The 18,656-nt window shown below is 46.5% G+C and overlaps 2 protein-coding genes across 4 annotated transcripts in view; both read left to right on the top strand.

The window, feature by feature from the left end:
• Positions 1-5,021, top strand: part of Cramp1 (cramped chromatin regulator homolog 1) — a 51,505-nt gene extending 46,484 nt beyond the window's left edge. For all 3 annotated transcript variants that reach the window (XM_021149887.2, XM_021149886.2, XM_029471204.1), the window contains exons 20-21: positions 101-246; positions 4,032-5,021. In XM_021149887.2, coding sequence (XP_021005546.1) covers positions 101-246; positions 4,032-4,196 — 311 coding nt within the window. In that variant the 3' untranslated portion in view covers positions 4,197-5,021. The remainder of the gene's footprint in view (positions 1-100; positions 247-4,031) is intronic.
• A 3,171-nt stretch (positions 5,022-8,192) lies between these two features.
• Positions 8,193-18,656, top strand: part of Jpt2 (Jupiter microtubule associated homolog 2) — a 15,902-nt gene continuing 5,438 nt past the window's right edge. Inside the window, exons 1-2 of the mRNA XM_021149527.2 lie at positions 8,193-8,297; positions 12,598-12,746. Of these exons, the coding sequence (XP_021005186.1) occupies positions 8,254-8,297; positions 12,598-12,746 (193 nt within the window). The 5' untranslated portion in view covers positions 8,193-8,253. The remainder of the gene's footprint in view (positions 8,298-12,597; positions 12,747-18,656) is intronic.

The raw sequence follows: 18,656 nt of genomic DNA, 5'->3' as shown, positions 1-18,656 counted from the left end.
AATGTCATGGCTAGCCCTTGACACAAGTGTGAAGGTGGAGACCTAGAGGGCCCTGACTAGGCTACCTGGACACTCATGCTGACTCACCTTCTTTCCACAGCCAGCTTCATATCTCCAGAGAAGAGCAGAAAGATGCTACCAACTACTGTTGGGGCCAACAGCGGCACATCTTTGCTTGGCCCTAGCTTGTTGGATGGAAATTCAAGGGACTCTTTTGTGTCCAGGTCTCTGGCTGATGTTGCAGAAGTAAGTTCAGTGCCATACTCCTTTTAACTTTTAACTTTCCACCTCATTCTGGAGGCTATGGGGTCCTTTCTAGGTCCTGTGGGTCTTAAGCAATGCTCACTGAGACTGTTATGTGAGAGAGAACAGTATACAGGTCTTTAGTCTCTGAGAGATCTGGCAGCACTTGGGCAACTGATGGCCCACAGCAAACTCTTAAGGATCAGGTGTCCTTTGTAGGATTCTTAACTTGGGAAGCCCGGGATCAGAGTGAAGAACAGGTCCCCAAAAGCAAGCAGAATGCTGTTGTCCTTCCTCTTTGTGTCCTTCCCTTGCTCTGTGACCTTGGGCTGACTCAGTTACCTAATCTATAACATATCCTGCCATTTGGGAGTTGTAAGGTGTTACTTTATCACCTTTTCTGCCCTGCCTATCGAGAAGGCCTTTTAGGGGGCATTTCCCTGTAATGTGCTGTGGCCATGACCCTGTGGGACTTAGGAAGAGGTTCTGCAGTAGAGCTCTGTCTTTTTTCTCTGTATGCTTTTCCACATTTGAACTAGGTTGTCCGTCCCTGCAGTCACCCAGAGTGTTGGGACCAAAAAGGGGTGGGGGTGGGCTGGTGGCCCTGGGGAAAAGTAGGGGAGGAAAAGGGGCCTAACATCTGGCCAGACCTCCTGTGTTCTGGGCAGGCAGACGCAGGCAGAGCTGCCGGGTGCTCTTCCACTCGGCCCCAGGTGAGCATGCCTGACCCACGCAGCGTGGGGTGGAAAAGGGGTAGCCCCTGACCGCGGACCCCAGAGCTACCTTGCTAAAACCCCACGGTTGTAGGAGAGAGGGAATAGAAGAAGTTCCCAACACTGACCAGAGTGCACAGGGGGTCTTGATGGAGCAGAGACTGTCTATGGTTTAAGAGCTTTATTATAGAAATGCAGGGGAAAGAGAGAAGGTAGGGAGAGAGAGAGAGAGAGAGACAGAGAGAGAGAGAGAGAGAGAGAGAGATTGGAGAGGAGAAGACAAAGAGAAGAGGGAGGAGGAGAGAGAAGTGAGAGGTAAAGGAACAAAGTAAGAGAGCGAGGTGGGAACTGAGCACCCCTTTTTGTGGTCTTCACTGTTGCTAGGTAACCGGGGAGGAGTTTAAGCCTGAAGGCTGACCATGCTTCTCTTGTGGGGGTTGTGGGAGGTGGTACCTTAGGCAGGGGCCGGAGTTCCAGGAGCATGAGGGAACACCTACCTTGTCAGGTAGGTGAATTATGACCATCGGGGTTCAGATCTCAGCTTGACTGGAGACCAGCCTGCATTTCCCCATATCAGAGGTCCTTACGTTGTCTGTATGTGCCCCGCCAGTTAGGATTCCAGTGCCAGTATTGGTGGGAGGAGTAAGAACAGCTGTGGTGCTGGGTACAGAGCTGTAGGCATCATGAGAGACTTGATCCAAATTCACACCATGTGAGAAGGATGCTTAAGTAGCATTTCCCAAGTCAGTTCCCTGGATATCAAGGCCTTGGTAATTATTCCAGGAGAGTTTTATAGCTAGACACTTGAGGAAAAGTGCAGGTGAAAACAATATTCAAGATAGCTATTTCCCTGAGGCTTGGAAGCCTAACCCTGTAACCTCAGCGTTGACTTGGGAGACTAAGGTTGGAGGATAGTGTGGGTCTGAGGTCAGCCTAGCGTATAGAATGGGGCCCTGTCTTAGAAAATCAAAACTAAACATTATAAGCTACAACTTTTTTCACAAAAAAGACATCATTAGCTTCTCATGTTTTCAGTGTGGGTTTTGAGACTGCTGAATTATATAGTATGCTTTGATGACTTCTGAGTTGAACCATGACATACTTGGCCAGTTCAAAACAGTGTTAGAGTTGAGAGGTTGACGAGATGGCCAGATAATTTTAAGAACCTCTGTGTGCAATCATGAGAATAGGCATTTAGATCTCAGCACCCATGTAATAACCTGGCCATCCAGCCTATGCCTGTGACCCAGCTGTAGCTATAGGAAGGCATGAGCAGGAGGATCACTTCTTGACTAATATAATAGCCTAACCTAAAATACAGTAAGACCCAGGATTAGAAGGAAATCCTGCCTGAAGGAGCAGTGGCGAGTGATGGAGGACGCCTGGCACAGGTGTACAAACACAGAGGTGCATATATTCACAGACAAATACACACATAAATAAATAGCAAATTAGATACAGCCATACTGTGAATCTTCTCACATCATCTTTATGTGTTTGGGCTGTGTGTTCACATGGGTGTGGAGGCCAAAATTCCACAAATCTTCACTAATGTGTTCCATCTTATGTTTTCTATTTCATTTAATCATATACTCTGTCTTTGTGTGGTGTGGTTGCAGTGAGGAGTCACATCTGAGGACACCTTGTGAGAATTGGTTCTCTCATACTCTTTGGGCCCCAGGGATTGAACTTGGGTTGTCTGGCTTGGCAATAATCACCTTTACCCACTGACGTCATACTAGCCTGCTACCTTATTTATGTTTTCAGACAGGAAGTTGAACCTGGAGCTCATAAATTCTGATAGGTTGATGGCCAATGAGATTCAGGGATCCTCCTGTCTGTGGTCCCCTAGCTTGATTACAAATGTTATTCCCTGCTTTTCTATGGGTACTAGGGATACAAACTCAAGACCTCATTCCTACATGGAAAGTATCTTACTGATTGAGCCATCTCTCTGGAACCCTCTCTTGTATAATGGCATTTCTCAAGGCTATTCACTATGGATTCTATACTCACTAGGGCTCTTTGTAATGCTAAATGTTTCACACAAAAGACTCTTTCTTTCTTCCCAGTTATCATGGATGCTGTGAGTCCCTGGTTCCTATGAGATGGGCACTGCTGAAGCCTGGAGATCAGAAATGCTGAGCCTCAAGCTAGCCAGACTCCCAAGTCAGCATTGCACTCTGCCTGGTGATGTAGCATTCAGGACAGTGGGCAGCACTAAATAATTATCAAGTAAAGGAGACACACATTCACCTGTAGAAGGAGCTAGTGTATTTACTGGCATGTCTTGCTAAGAACTCACTTTGTACTGGGAGTGTGATAGCAATCACTTATGAGTACAGTGTTCTGAGGGGTCTGTGTGAGAGTGATGGGTATAGTCCTTGGGGGGAAGGGGATAGGACAGAGCCTTGACGTGTACTTGAGCTTGTCTTGAACTCATACTACTTCTGCCTGCTTCCACTTCAAAAGTTGTAGCTCCAACAAGGGTCAAAGGTCCCTGTCCTCATGAGTGTTCCACTCTAACAGAAAGTGACGGTAAACGATGACCGCTCCCTAGTATAATGTCCTTACAGATTTCTGTGTCCCTCGCTGTGGTTCTTTCTCCATCACTCACTGGGCTGAGCCTATGCTTTTCCAGTGTATCTTGGGTAACTGCACTCTGCCTTCTCATTGGTGGGAATGTTCTCTCCTAGTATGTTCATGGACCTTGTACCCACACGTGTGAGGCCCTGGTGCTTAGGGACCTCATTAACTGTTCTTTGCTTGCTTTGATCTCTGCCTTCTCTTGTTCCTGTTGGCCCTTCTGTGACTCTTCCTCATGAGTATCAGATGGCGTTGCTGCTACTATATTCTCAGCATCTACGTGTTTCATGTTCTCAGAGGCTTTCCTCGGGGCGCCTGTAGAGTATGTTCTTACAAAAAAGTCCATGTGGTTAGACCACAAAGGATTCCAAAATTCCTCATAGAGCAATTGGCTCCTTCCACTGACATTCTGCTCTGGAGCTCAAGAGCCTCTATCTGGATGGTAAGCCATCCTCAGAGTAATGTCTCCTTGTCCCTTCTGTCCTATAGGTGGTGGATTCCCAGTTGGTGTGCATGATGAACGAGAACAGCATTGACTACATATCGCGGTTTAATGACCTGGCCCAAGAATTGTCCATCACTGAGCCTGGCCGCCGGGAGGTTCTTTTTGATGGTGGAGGAGGTGGTAATCCTGTTGGTGACCTCTCTCAGTGACTATGCTTTGTGACACGGGCATCGTGGAATCCACAAAGGAGGTCTACGGAGCTGGTCCCATGAGTTTGTCTGCAAAGTAGAGAAAGTCAAGCCCAGAATCCTGAGAAGACAGAGAACAGGAGCACCTCTAACAGCAGCATATCAGTATCCACATGCAAAGGACAGCTGACCCGAGAAGGGCAGACCTCAGAAATCCTTTTGGTATCAGAGCCCTTGAAGTCCTGTAGCCTGTGTGGCGTCCTGACTGTATGTCTGTCTGTGTGTTGAGCCTTCCAGGGGGGGTCTCCTTCTTGCAAGAGGAGTTCATTTGCCTGGTGTTCATTTTGTCTTTGGAGCTGTTATCCATGCGAAGGGAGGCCATAGCCACCGCTGCTTTCTTTCTGATATCTTTTTTCCACCTGGCTGTTCTGTCTGCAGTGATGTTGCAAGGGACTGTGAGTATAGACCAGTCTATTGCCTGGTGGTATCTTCAACCTAAGACACTTCCTGGTTGCCTTGACGATGAAGCAGAGAAGGGTCCCAGAGCCATGTAGATAATGTTGTCTTCTCAAGACTACTTAACCCTCGACTAGTGCTTCCTACCCAAACCATCCAGAGGTTTGGCTCTGCCTGGCATGAGGAAGGGGGAAGAAATTTTGTTTCTTGGAGCTTGTATGGATGTTTTGTATGGTCTTTCAAAGCTGGTTGACAATGGCTTTCTTGTGGTTTAAGAATTGAGAGATATGGACAAGAAATAGTAAGAGTCCTTTATTTAGGTGGCTCTGCTCTCTACCTGTGCTTAATGCCCAGTTCCTTCTCTCTCTCTCTCTCTCTCTCTCTCTCTCTCTCTTTTTTTTTTTTTTTTTTTTTTTTTTGAGACAGGGTTTCTCTGTTAGCCCTGGCTTTCCTGGAACTCACTCTGTAGACCAGGTTGGCCTCAAACTCAGAAACCCGCCTGCCTCTGCCTCCCAAGTGCTGGGATTAATGTCCTGCACCACCACTGCCCCGCCTAGTTCCTTCTAAGTGATCTAATATATCATTCCTCTCTACTGGCCTGACCCCACCCCCACCCCCCAAATGCACTGTAATGTCTACAGATTTTATCTACACTTAAAATTTTCATGTGTTATTGCTGGTATCTGAGGGGTGTCTTTGCCCCAGGCTATCTCTCTTCCTATTCTGGGACCCAAGCCAGGTTTAGATGTCAGGGTGTAGGAAGAGCTCACAGCTTAATGATGTTTTAGCAGCCCTCTTCAGAAGCCCAGCGGTGGTCAGTCAGTTGTCATGCTCAGGCCATCAGACTCAGAGTGGTGCCAAAAATACTTCCATTCCCCTTCTTTGCCCTTTAGTAGATTCTTGTAACATGGTCACTCTTGCTGGACCTAGCATATCAGGTAGCCATGACTATTTCTTGTTGAACAGGTGACCCCTGTGCTAGCCCCTCACTGCTCGCTCTCCACATACTAGCCAGGGCTGACATCCCTCCCACCCCACCCCACCCCCTTTTCTTTTTCTTTTGAGACAGGGTTTCTCTGTATAACCCTGCTATCCTATAACTTGATTTATAGACTGAGTTGGGCTGGAGATCTACCTGCCTCTACCTCCTCAGTGCTGGGCTGAAAGTAATGTGCTACCACAGCAAGCTTGGCAGGTCCTTTTAACTCCTAAAACTGCCACCTCTGTTTTCCACCTGTTGTAGCCTCCTTCCTTGCACAGTAGTACTTAACACCAGCCTAGGCCCTTACTTCTCTCTGTCTGCAATGAAGAAAGGGATGGGAATGTCCCTCTGCGACACTTGATCCAGTTGTCTCACTGGCTACTACAAACCCTAGAGTGCAGGCTCTGCTCCAGAGACAGTCTAGGGCTCTGGTACTGGTGAAGGATCTCTCCCAGATGCTGACATGCAGACCCTACATCTGGTAAGAGTCAGACTATTAGATGAGAAGCGCAGCACACGGTGTCGTCAAGAGACTGTGGTATGGTAGCCAATATGTCTCTACCCAGTTGTGTGCTTTCAGCAATGCCTTACTTAGCTGAAGGCATTTAGATCTTGGGACTGTAGCCTGTACCAGGCTAGGCTCAGGCCACTGCTAGCTGCTCTTCCTGTGTTTCAGGTAGACTCTCCCACAACATTAATAAGCATGGGTGCTTGTAGAATCCTGGTAACTGAGCATGTAGAACTAGGTAGTTGGGTTCTTAAGCTGGTTTCCATCAGGCAGTGAGTGCTGTGCCGGCTAAAAGGAGTTGAGACCTGTCTTGAGGAGCAGAGACTACCGCCCTTGTCTCCCAGTAGCAAGCAAGGCATCAGATGGACTGGTGCTTTACTGTAAGGAAGCTGACAAGATTCCAGAAGGTTCCACGGCTTCTTCACCAGCCATACTCGTTTGCTCATCATCGCCATATTAAAGGGCAAATGGTGGCATTTGTAGCAGAGAATCAGTGGATACAACATCTCCCAGCCTAAGCAAATATCCATGCATAAAATCTTAAGACTGCTAAAGGCTAGAGTTTTTTAAAAAACAAAACAAAAACAGCAAGGCAGGCTCCTGGGTTCTACATCTTCCTTCTCTTCCTTCCATCAGTTTGGATGGTTGGCATTCACTCGGGCTTCCTCTCCTCATTGGAACTTAGTGTGACTTACATGCGGTCAGTCTTTGAGAAAATTTTTTGTTAATACTAATGTTTCTTAGACATGTTGATTCATATTTTTAAAAGATTGGGAACCTGTATCTTTGGTGCTTGGCATGGATTGTGTCCTAGAGAAGATGCTCAGGCGAGCTGAAGTCCATATATCCTGTCGGGCATAGTACTTGCTCAGGGAGTGGGACTTTGGGACATTTCATCTGTTGGTCAACCTTTTTTCCTACCCTCTTCTTTTTCATTCCTTGTGATAACCTCTGCTAGGGGAGGTGTCATTCAGTTTAATAGCATTTTTAACCAGACCATATTATTAGAAATGGTCAAAATAAGTTTAGAAGGAAATTGTTTTATGTACTTTAAAAACAAATCTCCCAGATGCATTCATGAGGAAATACCGTACTTTGTCTTAATTAAAAAAAAAAAAAAAAAAACTTTAAAAAAGGAAAGAAACCCACAGTATACCTTTCCCAGAGGCTAGCCTGATGAGGTCAGTCCAGTTTTGGAAGCACTGCCCCAGCCAGACCTTATTAGTTTGTTAGTAAGATCACTGGCTGGAGGGGTGCCCCCAGCAGGCAGAACTCAGTGCTGTTTGCTTTGATAATCGTTAAGCCATATCATCTGAGGTTTCCGGCTTGAGATGTGAATTTGTTTTATAGACTATAAATATACAGTGTATGTATAAAGCAGAATGCCTGTCCTTCTGGTTATTTTTTGTACCATATTGTAAATTACATTATTTATTCTTTACCAATTTTTTGGGAATAAAAGGTGTTTTGGTTATTTAATAAACAAGAACTGTTAAAACTTCGGCTAAAATTTCCAGTTCTGCTTGTAAATGTTTTTATTGTGCATAAATACATACTAATACTTCATCTAATGACTGTCTTTTGTGCCTGCTTTCAAAGCTTAGGGTGTTCCTATCAGGCACAGTGTAGTGAGATGAGCCCTAAGGCCTGTAGGTGCCCGGGAGGTGAGGGTGAGCAAACAGGTAGGCCTCAGAGATTCAGCGATTGAGTGACCGCTGAATGCGGAATTCATTACAGAATTCGCTGCTTCGGTTATGTTGTGCGCTTCCCTTCGGCAACCACCGGCCAGAAACTTCCTAGTGCCATCCGGCCCGGGATAGGTCGGCCAGAAAATGCGGATTCGCATGGGGAGGCGTGTTGGCTGGGGGGTGGGGCGAGCTGTGAACCAATGCCCACGCCTGAGGCCATGAGAGGCGACTCCTGCAGCCAATCGGCTGTAAGCGCGATGCGGGCCTCCAAGCCTCCCTCTCCTTGGGGGCGGGAGGGAGGAGTGGGGCACGTCTCTACGATAGGCTGCAGAGACATGATTGGCGCGGGAGGCGTCCAACTGGCTTGGGCGGGCCAGGGTACCTGCGCGGGACCAAGCGGGAACCGCCGCGCGGCGGCTGTGAAAGCGCGGGGCGGCGGCCGACATGTTCCAGGGCGCGGACAGCCAAGCTGGCAAGTCGGGTTCCAGGTGCGCGGACGGGTGCTGGGGCCCGGGTGGGCTCATAGGCGCAGCCACGTGGCGGGCGGGAGACCCTACAAATGCGGTGGGTGTGGCGCGGGGCTCCCGGGAGGAGACTGAGCGCGCTCTCCCGCAGGGCCTCGCAGGAAGGCTGTGGGGTTAGAGCGGAGTGGAGACCGGGCGGCGGGATTAAGACACGTGGCTCTCCTGAAGCGCTTGCTCAGGACAGACGCTAGCCGGGCGCTCCGAGCTGTTTGCCGCTTCCTGAGCCCTTCCCGTGACCAGTTCGGTTGGTCATGACGACCTTTGAATGTGGCTGAGTAGCGGCAGCATCCTCAGACCCAACCCACGACCAGGTGTTTGTTGGATGCACTACTGACTGGTACACCCTGGGCGGGGACCTTCCCTACACAGTTTCCTCTGGACTTTCTGTCTGATCGGCTTTGAGTTGATCAAATGAAACTGGTGTTCGAATGACTTTACGAGCTCCAGGAATTAATTGTTGAATAGGCGTCCGTGGAGAGGATTTTAGGAAAAGGAGGAAATCCCCATTTGAGTTGATAAAATGAAACTGGTGTTCGAATGACTTTACGAGCTCCAGGAGTTAATTGTTGAGTAGGCGTCCATGGAGAGGATTTTAGGAAAAGGAGGAAATCCCCATTTGATATCGGGATGAGGGGGAAAAGGGAGCTACCTTAACTGGATAATGAAGCGCAATTGGAAGCCTCAGTCTGGGCCATATTAGATAGAAAGCGTGCTTTGGATGGCAACATACGCAGGTTGGAGAAGATAGCAGCACATAGTCTGACTGATTGCTACAAAGCCTGAGTCTAACCCTGTCTTTTGTCTCCTCAGCAGAGGGATTTTCTTTTGCTGGAGATGTTTGAACTGTAAAAGCGTTATGGTATTACTGTCATTCATCCACAAAAATTACTAATCTTGAAGAATGAGTCACCCGTCACCTCCCAACCCCCACCCGGTCTATTTTTCATGGCTTTGTCCCAGACTTTCTCATTAGTTCCTAGTTCTTACGAAGCTCACCATTCCAGGGAGGCCTGGGGGCACTGACAACCGTCGATATTTTCTTTCTCTCCAGTGCCATAGTTCATGAACTCTGGCTTTTCATCGTTGCCTGTATCCCTTATATTTTCTCCATAATTTGAGTATTACTACTGAAACATTTAAAGGGTACTACAAAAGGAAAAAGTAATTGGAATTATGGATTTGGTCTTAAAGTCTGAGTTGACTAAGCTGGCCCTAGAACCTTCCACTCCACTGGTGTTACTGTGATTAATGGCTGCTAGTGGCTTCCAGAAGGCCACACTGTGCCATTGTTCTGGGCCCTATTTGTTGAAAAGCCCATTTGTGAGACCCTGCTGGGTCAACCTTAAGACTTGCCTTGCTGCTGTAGGCTATCAAGCTTGTGCTTGCTCCATTGTCTTTGAGATGGAGGTGGACACTGCTCTTGCCCAAGTGGCTCATTATTTTAGTACACAAAGCAATACTAAATCCTTACTTTCAATACCTATATTAAGTTCAAAAACTAGTTCCTATATTCCCGTAACAGACTCAATTTGGGCCTCATCTCCTCTGGAGATGGTTTTGAGGCTCCTGCTTCTGTTGTATCACATACATGGAACACATATGTGTTCCATGTATGGCTGTCAATGTCTGTGTCTGAATAGCCACAGAGTGACTGGGAAGGTGAGAGTGTAGAGTGAGGGCCTGCCGGGGTCAAACCCCCACAGGGTAGGATGCTGGTGGCTTCATGTAAAATGAGATTATTAAAATAAAGCTGGGAGTATTCACACTTGTAATCCTAGCACTTGGGACATGGAGGTAGAGAATACGAGTTCAGGGTTGTCACTAGCTACATAGTGAATTTGAGCACTGCAAGATCCTGACTCAGCTCTTTCCAACCCCCAATAAGAAAATAAATGGCTGGGCAGTGGTGGCGCACGCCTTTAATCCCAGCACTTGGGAGGAAGAGGCAGTGGATTTCTGAGTTTGAGACCAGCCTGGTCTACAAAGTGAGTTCCAGGACAGCTAGGCGATACAGAGAAACCCTGTCTCAAAACACCAAAGAGAAAGAGAGAGAGAGAGAGAGAGATGACTGTAGACCCAAGGCTATTAGACCTGACAGCCCAGAAGAAGATGGTCAGAATAAGATCTAAAGATGGGCATGGAAGTCAGGTAGTCTTAACTTACCCATCAACTGCATTGTATGAGCTACAATCTTGTTAAGTTCTTTGTAATGGGCCCAGCTCCCCCCCCACACACACACTCTCCTCCCCCCTTTTCAAAGGAACTTCTATCCCTTTCTAAGACCCTTCAAGAAATAGTAACTGTTGATGGGGCAGGTTTGGCATATCCTCTTTCCCCTTCCTCCTAAGAAGGCAGTGACCTGGCATCTGTGACTGGCACACTTTACACTGCCCTCCCTGCCTTAGGCCGACTGAGAACTCCATACCCATAACATTGCAATGATGGACAGCCTTTTAGCTCTTTGGATGAAACAAACACATTTTAGGTACTTTTGTTTTTAATGAAGTCTTTGAGTGGTCACTGTTTTACATAGCTGTTCAGTCAGTCCTAACCTCCACTCTTGCTTTTATATGGCAGTCTTTGATTTTAAATATTTTTCTAAATATTTGAGGTCATGCAATCTCAGTGGTTAGGCCTAGTGTGAGAAGGTGAAGCTAGGTGCAGTACACACACCTTTAATCCTTGTAGTGGGAGGCAGAGGCAGAACTGTCGGTGAGTTGGAGGCCAGTCAGTTATACATAGAGTTCTAGGACAGCCACAACTTCTTCAACTGCATAGATAACCATATGTTAGAGAGGGGAGGGAGGGAGGATGAATACAGGCCAGTCACTGATTTAAAATTCACTTTCAAGTGGCCCCTCTTCAAAATTCATGTCTTTCATTTTTGAGATGGTCTCTGGTAACCTTTGCTGGCTTTGAATTCACTCTATAGTGGAGGATCGGTTTTGGTTTTGAAGCAGTCTCTTTATGTAGGTAGTCCTGGCTGTCCTGGAACTCACTGTGTCACCACTGATCCACCTGCCTCTGCCTCCTGGGTGCTGGGACATCGTGACTAAGGATAACTTTTGAACTACTGATCTTTGTACCTCCGCCTTCCAAGTGGTGGGATCACAGGCATGAGCTCGCATGCATGACTGAAAGGCATTTTAAAAGTCCAGCCAGGTATCTGAAATATGCATATGAAGTCTTTCACCTTATTGCAGTTGTATACCCGTGCTCTGGGCATCAGAGCAGAGCTTTGAGGTAATGCCATAGGTCTTCAGCTGCTGCATTCAAAAGAAGCAACTTTTAGACTTCTCATTAGCTCTAGATGAAGTTCCCAAAGTCTGGGACTTTAGGTGGGAACTACTGTTTGTAGCTAAGGCATAGAAACCACATTCTTTGTGAGTGTTTGTTTAAAAGCTGTGCTTGTAGAATATCAGGGTTTAAAGAGGAATGGTCATTCCATAAGGACATGCTGCCAATGGGTGGTGGTTTTTTCTTTCTAGTCTAGGCATTTCATTGGCTACACCAAATATTCCAATATAGATCCCTACAATGAGTCTTTTAAGTCAGGAATTATCTTCAGGGATGATGGATCTAAGATAAAGAGAAACATGGTATTTGTTAAAAGACACATAAGGAGTCTGAATTAAAACCCAATCAAAAGATCTAGGGGTTAAACTATACCCTAATGCCTCGGAAAAACACAAGGGTAGCCCCTTTACCTTATACTCGGTCAGGCCTGACTCCTCATATTAGAATCTATAAATTCTGGCAGAGGAGTCTCTGGCTACCATGGCTAGGAAGCAGAAAGGTTGGTAAAGGGATTTGATTCCATGTGAGCTCCATGGCAAAGCTGAAGACAGCATGGAGAAAAGAGCAAAGGAATCTCTCTTTAATCACGTGTTTTATCCGGATCAGTGTCTAAAACAATACTGGCAAAGTATTAAAACTAAAATTTTGATCCTAATTACTACATAATGTGACTCAAAAATGAAAAGTTCCTCATGTGGTTCCCTTACCCCTCACTACCCCTGTGAATATGACAGTGCCTCTCTGAAACCCAACTTGGCCTTGAACTCTAAATTCTGCCTCAGTCTCCCAAGTGCTGGGAGTTACAGGCCTGTACCATCACACTTTGGATGGGGCCAGCTTACATTCACATCAGTACTGTTTGGTATTGGGCTAGACCACAGACAAGAGACCGTCAACACCAATCCTAGTGAATCCTGGGAATCTGTTGGACGGATGTCAGTGACTCATGTTCACTCTGTGCTTGTAGGTCCATGAAGCCCCCGGGAGGAGAATCGAGAGATCTTTTTGGAAGTTCAGAAGAAGGTATTTCTTCAAGCAAGCCTAATAGGATGGCATCTAATATTTTCGGACCAACCGAAGAACCTAAAAACATACCCAAGAGGACAAATCCTCCAGGTGTGGACTTTATACTTCTCACGTTCTTGGCCTTAAACTCTATTTTCTTTTTAGAAATCTGTCTGACAAGCTTCTGTTGCTATCATGAGACACCAGGACCAGAACACATCAACTGTTCATCACTGGAGGAAGTGAGGACAAGAATTCAGGCCAGGGCAGGAGCTGATGCAGAGGTCAGGGAGGAGTGCTGCTCATTGGCTTGCTCCTCATGGCTTGCTCAGCCAGCTTTCTTATAGAACCCAGGACCACCTGCCCAGGGACGGCCCCACCCACAATGGGCACAGCTCTCCCACATCAGTTACTAGTTATAAAAATGCCCTAAAGGCTTGCCTGCAGCTCTGTCTTAAGAGGCCTTTTCCTAATTGAGCTCCCTCCCTTCATGATTATAGCTTATGTCAGAATGACATGAAATAGTTCTTGGTTGTTTTGGTTTTCGAGACAAGGCTCTCACTATGTAGACCAGGCTAGCCTGGAACTCCCAGAGGTTTGCCTGCCTCCGCCTGAGTGTTGGGATTAAAGGACCTGTGCTGCCATGCCCAGACTGTGAACTCAAAGCCTTCCTGCTTGTCTCTCAAGTGCTGGGATTGCAAATGTGGAGCACATGCCTCGATTTGCTCTAGATACGCTTCTGTAGCAACCTGTCCCTTGTTGTCAGCAGTGCCTTTAAAAGGAGAGAGAGTTTTCCAGGTCTGTTGTCTTCTCTCTTGAAAGTGCTCCATCGGGGCTGGTGAGATGGCTCAGTGGGTAAGAGCACCCGACTGCTCTTCCGAAGGTCCAGAGTTCAACTCCCAGCAACCACATGGTGGCTCACAACCATCCGTAACGAGATCTGGCGCCCTCTTCTGGAGTGTCTGAAGACAGCTACAGTGTACNAAAAAAAAAAAGTGCTCCATCTACTCAGCAGTATTTGCTGGGTGCAGTTGCTGACGCTGCCCACTGTGTAAGGGGGTTCTGGTCTCAAAGCCCCTAATCTGAAATTTCATGCAAATTGTGCATTCAGATGCTTTTCTTAGGAATAGTATTTTCAGTATGATTTCAGTGGGGTTGAAATTCTAGAGCGTTCACCTCGGAACAGTTCTCTATCATTTCCTGCTGTTACCAGGGAAATTTTTTGAAAAGCCTTTAGTTGGTCTTGGTGTTAGATGCCTGTTATCTCAGACCTCTAGAGGCTGCAGAAGATGATGGAGTTTGGGGCCAACTTGGGGAAACTGTCTCAAAAAAAGAGGGCAACAAAACACCTTCGGTGATAAACTATTCTCAGGGCCTTTTTCTTGTCTATATCCATTTTTTAAAAGCTAGATTTGTGGGCTGGAGGGATGGCTCAGTGGTTAAGAGCACCGACTGCTCTTCTGAAGGTCCTGAGTTCAAATCGCAGCAACCACATGGTAGCTCACAACCATCTGTAATGAGATCTGATGCCCTCTTCTGGTGTGACTGAAGACTGCAACAGTGTACTTAGATATAATAATAAATCTTTAAAAAAAAGAAAGAAAAGCTAGATGTGTTCTATCCTTGTAAGCCTCGAGGGACTACATATGGACTCCATATGCTGGAAAAGGACTGAGATCTGCTCTCTGTCTTTTGTCAATTACTGATAGTTTTTTTGTTTTTTGTTTTTTTATGAAATACTAATGAACAAAAATTGGATTTTGGCAGGGAGTGGTGGTGTACACCTTTAAGCCCCACACTAGGGAGGCAGAACCTGGTAGATCTCTGTGAGTTTGAGTCCAGCCTGGTCTACATAGTGAATTCCAGGACAGCCAGGGCTACACAGAGAAACCCTGTCTTGAAAAAAACCACAAAAGCTGACTTTTGTTTTTTTCTCTCTCTTTAAGATTTATTTTCTTATTTTATGTATATGATGAGTATACTGTAGCTGTTTTAAGACATGCCAGAAGGAAATTGAGCCGGGCGTGGTGGCGCCTTTAATCCCAGCACTCGGGAGGCAGAGGCAGGCAATTTTCTGAGTTCGAGGCCAGCCTGGAGAAAACAACCTATCTCAAAAAAACAAAAACAAAAAGAAAAGGAAAGGAAATTGAATTTAGGACCTCCAGCCCCGTGTTTGTTCTCTTACGGTGTGGGTTAGTGTTGCATTGGATGTCTGTGAGCCATCTTGGCCTTCCTTCCGCAGAGTCGTCTCTAGGCTTGCCCCAGTGGCAAGCCAGGTGCCCTGGAAAGCATGGTGTTCCTCTGTACCTGTCCCCAAGGCACCCTTAATGCTCAGTGTGGTCATCTAGCCATCTTGCTGCAGTGAGCAGATTTCTGCAACAAGTTTTGGAGCTTGTTTTCTGTCCTGTTAGGGAGGGGCTCCTTTGAAAATAGTCCCAGAGGACAGAAAGGCACAACCACTAGTATGTTCATTCCCTGAGGGCTTGGGTGCCCTGGGTGCTGTGCTCAGTCTTTCGAACTTAGTCCTACAGCACTCACAAAGTTGGGAGCTTGGTGAGAAGTGTGCAGAGGCAGAGCAGAGATGATTTAACTGTGTGAGGTCATGGAAGATTGGCTGCAATTGCTTGCCCTGTGGTGTCTCATAGTCATTATTTTCCATGGTCCTTATTTATTGCATATATCTTTATAAATTACTCCTTTATTTGCCTGATAACATTGGTCTTTGTTGGTGTTTACATACTTTGCATATATTTTCACTTCATCCTCACTATAACCCTAGCAGGTAGATGTTTCCTCTCTCATAGCAGAAACTGAAACCCAGGGAAGTTCCTTGCGTGGCTGAACCTCACAGCTAGTTAATCATTGGCAGACTTGGCCCTTGGATCTAGTTTACCTGTTTCTAGAGGTCCATGCTCTAAATTGACCTAAATCTGCATACTAGGGCATGTGCCTGTTGTCCCTGCATTTGAGACATAGAGGCAAAAGGGTCAGGAGATGTAAGCCAACCTGGGCTATATGATCAGAAAGCAAATAAACTGACCAGAATATATCCATTGAGAGAAACTTCTGAAAGGATAATTGCTGGATCATTGGGTACATGAATTTAAAATACTGACACATTGAGTCTAACGTCCATAATGTTCATGCTTGATTCTGTCAATATAGTGTTTAATTTATTGTGTGTGTATGCAGAAGCCAGAAGGTGTCCAATCCCTTGGAATGGGAGTTACAGGCATTTGAGAGCTGCTGTATCGGTTCTGGGAAGCAAACCAAGCCTCTTGCAGGAGCAGTAATCACCCCTAACCTTTTACACCCCTAACGGCTTCTAAAAATTTATTTTGAACTTAGTTTTCCTTAGTAAGCTACCAGGCATGCCATGTGACTGCTACTCCTTTATAGAGTCAGAAGCAAAACTCTTCTTCAAGATAGACTTTACTTGGGACGTAGCAAGTTTCTAATTTCAAGAAAACTGAGGCTCTTGGTGACTAGCGTGAAAGGGATACGTAGAAGTTTCTGGAGAGCCAGTGCTATTGTGAGCAGTGCTCACCCTGCAGTTCTCCGTGATAGACCTTGAGAACTTTCCAGTTCTCTGATTCACTTTTTTTTAATGAGCATGAGTGTCTGACCAAAAACTTGTAATTGTTACTCCCCGCCGCCCTTTGGCTGTGGTTTAACTCAGTATATAGATAGCTGATCACTCTCCCACTGAGCCACAAACCCCCAAGCCTCAAACTCCTGTGGTTTGTTGTTTGGTTTTCAAAGTTTCACCTGGGCTGCTTAGTCCTTCTGCCTTAGCCTGGTGGGGTTGTTACAAGCTGTTTTGCTTTCTGTTGAAACCAGACTGACTTTGTATAATAAAGTAAGCCTTTGGACATCTGAGAATAACCCTGGGAGGCAGGGGCTCTGCCTCTCAGGCCCAGGCCCTTTGCTAGGGTGCTCATAACACACCCGCTCTTTACCGGCAGCCGAGGTCTAATTAATTCCTCCAGTCACTTTGGCTATCGTTTATAGTTCAGGCGGTAGAAATCAAGGTCACACAGTTAATGACTAGGCAGGGACTGGCTCCAGAGCTCTGCACCCCACATTGCCTTGCCTTCTCCAGGCAGGAGTGCTCAATGTGGGGACCAATTCCCAGAAAGTCTATGGCTGAGGTGCAGAAAATTTTCATTTCTACGTTTTTACAAACGTGCAGCTCTTGATATCCCCCAAAAAGATATTTTTCCCTTAAAAAGATCCTGTATTTACTTTAGTGGGTCCTTAATATCACTCGACCTTTTCCTCCCCAGTCCCTTCCAGCACCAGGTAGGAGAGACAAGGTTAGAGCTCTGTAAACTACTTCCTGCTAGTTAGGGGCAGTGAGTTCTGTGCGGTAAATCTAACCTTTCTCTTGTGAGGATATCTCCAACTTCTTGTTTCCTCCCTGGATCATTAGACAAACCAGCAGGAGCTCCTCTTCTTAGGGGGGTATCTGTGTGTGTGTGTCTGTCTGTCTGTCTGTGCCTGCCTCCCTCCCCCTCCCCTTCCCTCTTCCTCTCTCTCTTTCTCCCTCTGTGCTCTGGCATTTATTTCCTCTCTAGAGTCCCAGATTTAAACTATCTGCAGCTGGCAAAGATCACACCCCTCCCAGAGCTTGCACAAAGCAAATAGTCTGTTACTGTACACAATCTGAAGCAGTCCCAGATCCTAGAACTGTTTTTTTGTTTTGTTTTGTTTTTTTGTGGGTTTTCAAGACAGGGTTTCTCTCTGTGTGTAGCCCTGGCTGTCTTGGAACTCACTCTGTAGACCAGGCTGGCCTCAAACTCAGAAATCCGCCTGCCTCTGCCTCCCGAGTGCCGGGATTAAAGGCGTGCGCCACCACGCCCGATTCGAGGGGCATTTTGATATCTAAGGCTTTTGGCCCCAGGCCACCCCTCCAGGGGCTCAGTTTGCTCAAGAATAACCCTTTCTCTCAAGACAAAAGGGCTGTATTTCTCTAACAGCCTCCTGCCCTCAGGGGCTGTGAGGACTGGAAACCAAATGTTCTGCCTAGGTAGCTCACCTTGTGGAGTTCATGTGCCTTCTTGCCCAGCTTGCTTTTCTCTCTCCTCCTGCTTAGTCACCAGGGTCTGAACCCTCTGTGCTGTAGTGCTCTGCCATTTTCCCAACCTTTTCTGAGAGGGAATATAGGGGGAGGAATAGCTTATTTATGCTAACTCCCAACAGGCGGGTAAGGTATGGAGCTCACACAGACTGTTTTCAGTGAGTATTTCTTCTAGTGAAAATCTGATGGTTTGTATGTGATTGGCCCAGGGAGTGGCACTATTAGAGGGTGTGGTCCTCTTGGAGTAGGTTTGTCACTGTGGGTGTGGGCTTTCAGACTCTCATCCTAGCTGCCTGGAAGTCAGTATTCTGCTAGCTCTCTTCAGATGAAGATGTAGAACTCTCTGCTCCTTCTGTATCACGCCTGCCTGGATGCTGCCATGCTTCTACCTTGATGCTAATAGAGTGAACCTCTGAACCTGTAAGCCAGCCCCAATTAAATGTTGTCTTTTACAAGAGTTGCCTTGGTTGTGGTGTCTGTTCATGGCAGTAAAACCCTAACTAAGACACGGTGTATACATCCTTTAAGTATGTGATGATGCTCATGGTAAAATGAAGGAAGGCAGAAGTCACGAATAGGGAGCAGAACATTCCAGAACTTGGTTGATACCAGTTCTGACCAGTTCTGTCCCAAGTAACACAACTAGCCCTGAGAATGAGTCCGAAAGGCACTGGTTTCAGACCTGACGAGAAAAGATACACAACCACTTTCTTCAGAGCTCCCGCTTCTCTCTCTGGGCTCTGGCATTTATTCCCTCTCCAGAGTCCCCAGCATTAAACTATCTGCAGCTGGCAAAGAAAATGCCCCTCCAAGAACACACACACGACAAATAGTCTGTTTCTGTGTTCAGTCTGAAGCAGCCCCATATCCCACACTGGGATTTTTTTTTTTTTTTTTTTAAGATTTATTTATTATATGTAAGTACACTGTAGCTGTCTTCA

Source organism: Mus caroli, chromosome 17, assembly GCF_900094665.2.
Source record: "Mus caroli chromosome 17, CAROLI_EIJ_v1.1, whole genome shotgun sequence".
NCBI classification, from domain to species: Eukaryota; Metazoa; Chordata; class Mammalia; order Rodentia; family Muridae; genus Mus; species Mus caroli.
The sequence above is the reverse complement of the archived record's forward strand: the minus strand, read 5'-3'. Positions and strand labels throughout refer to the sequence as shown.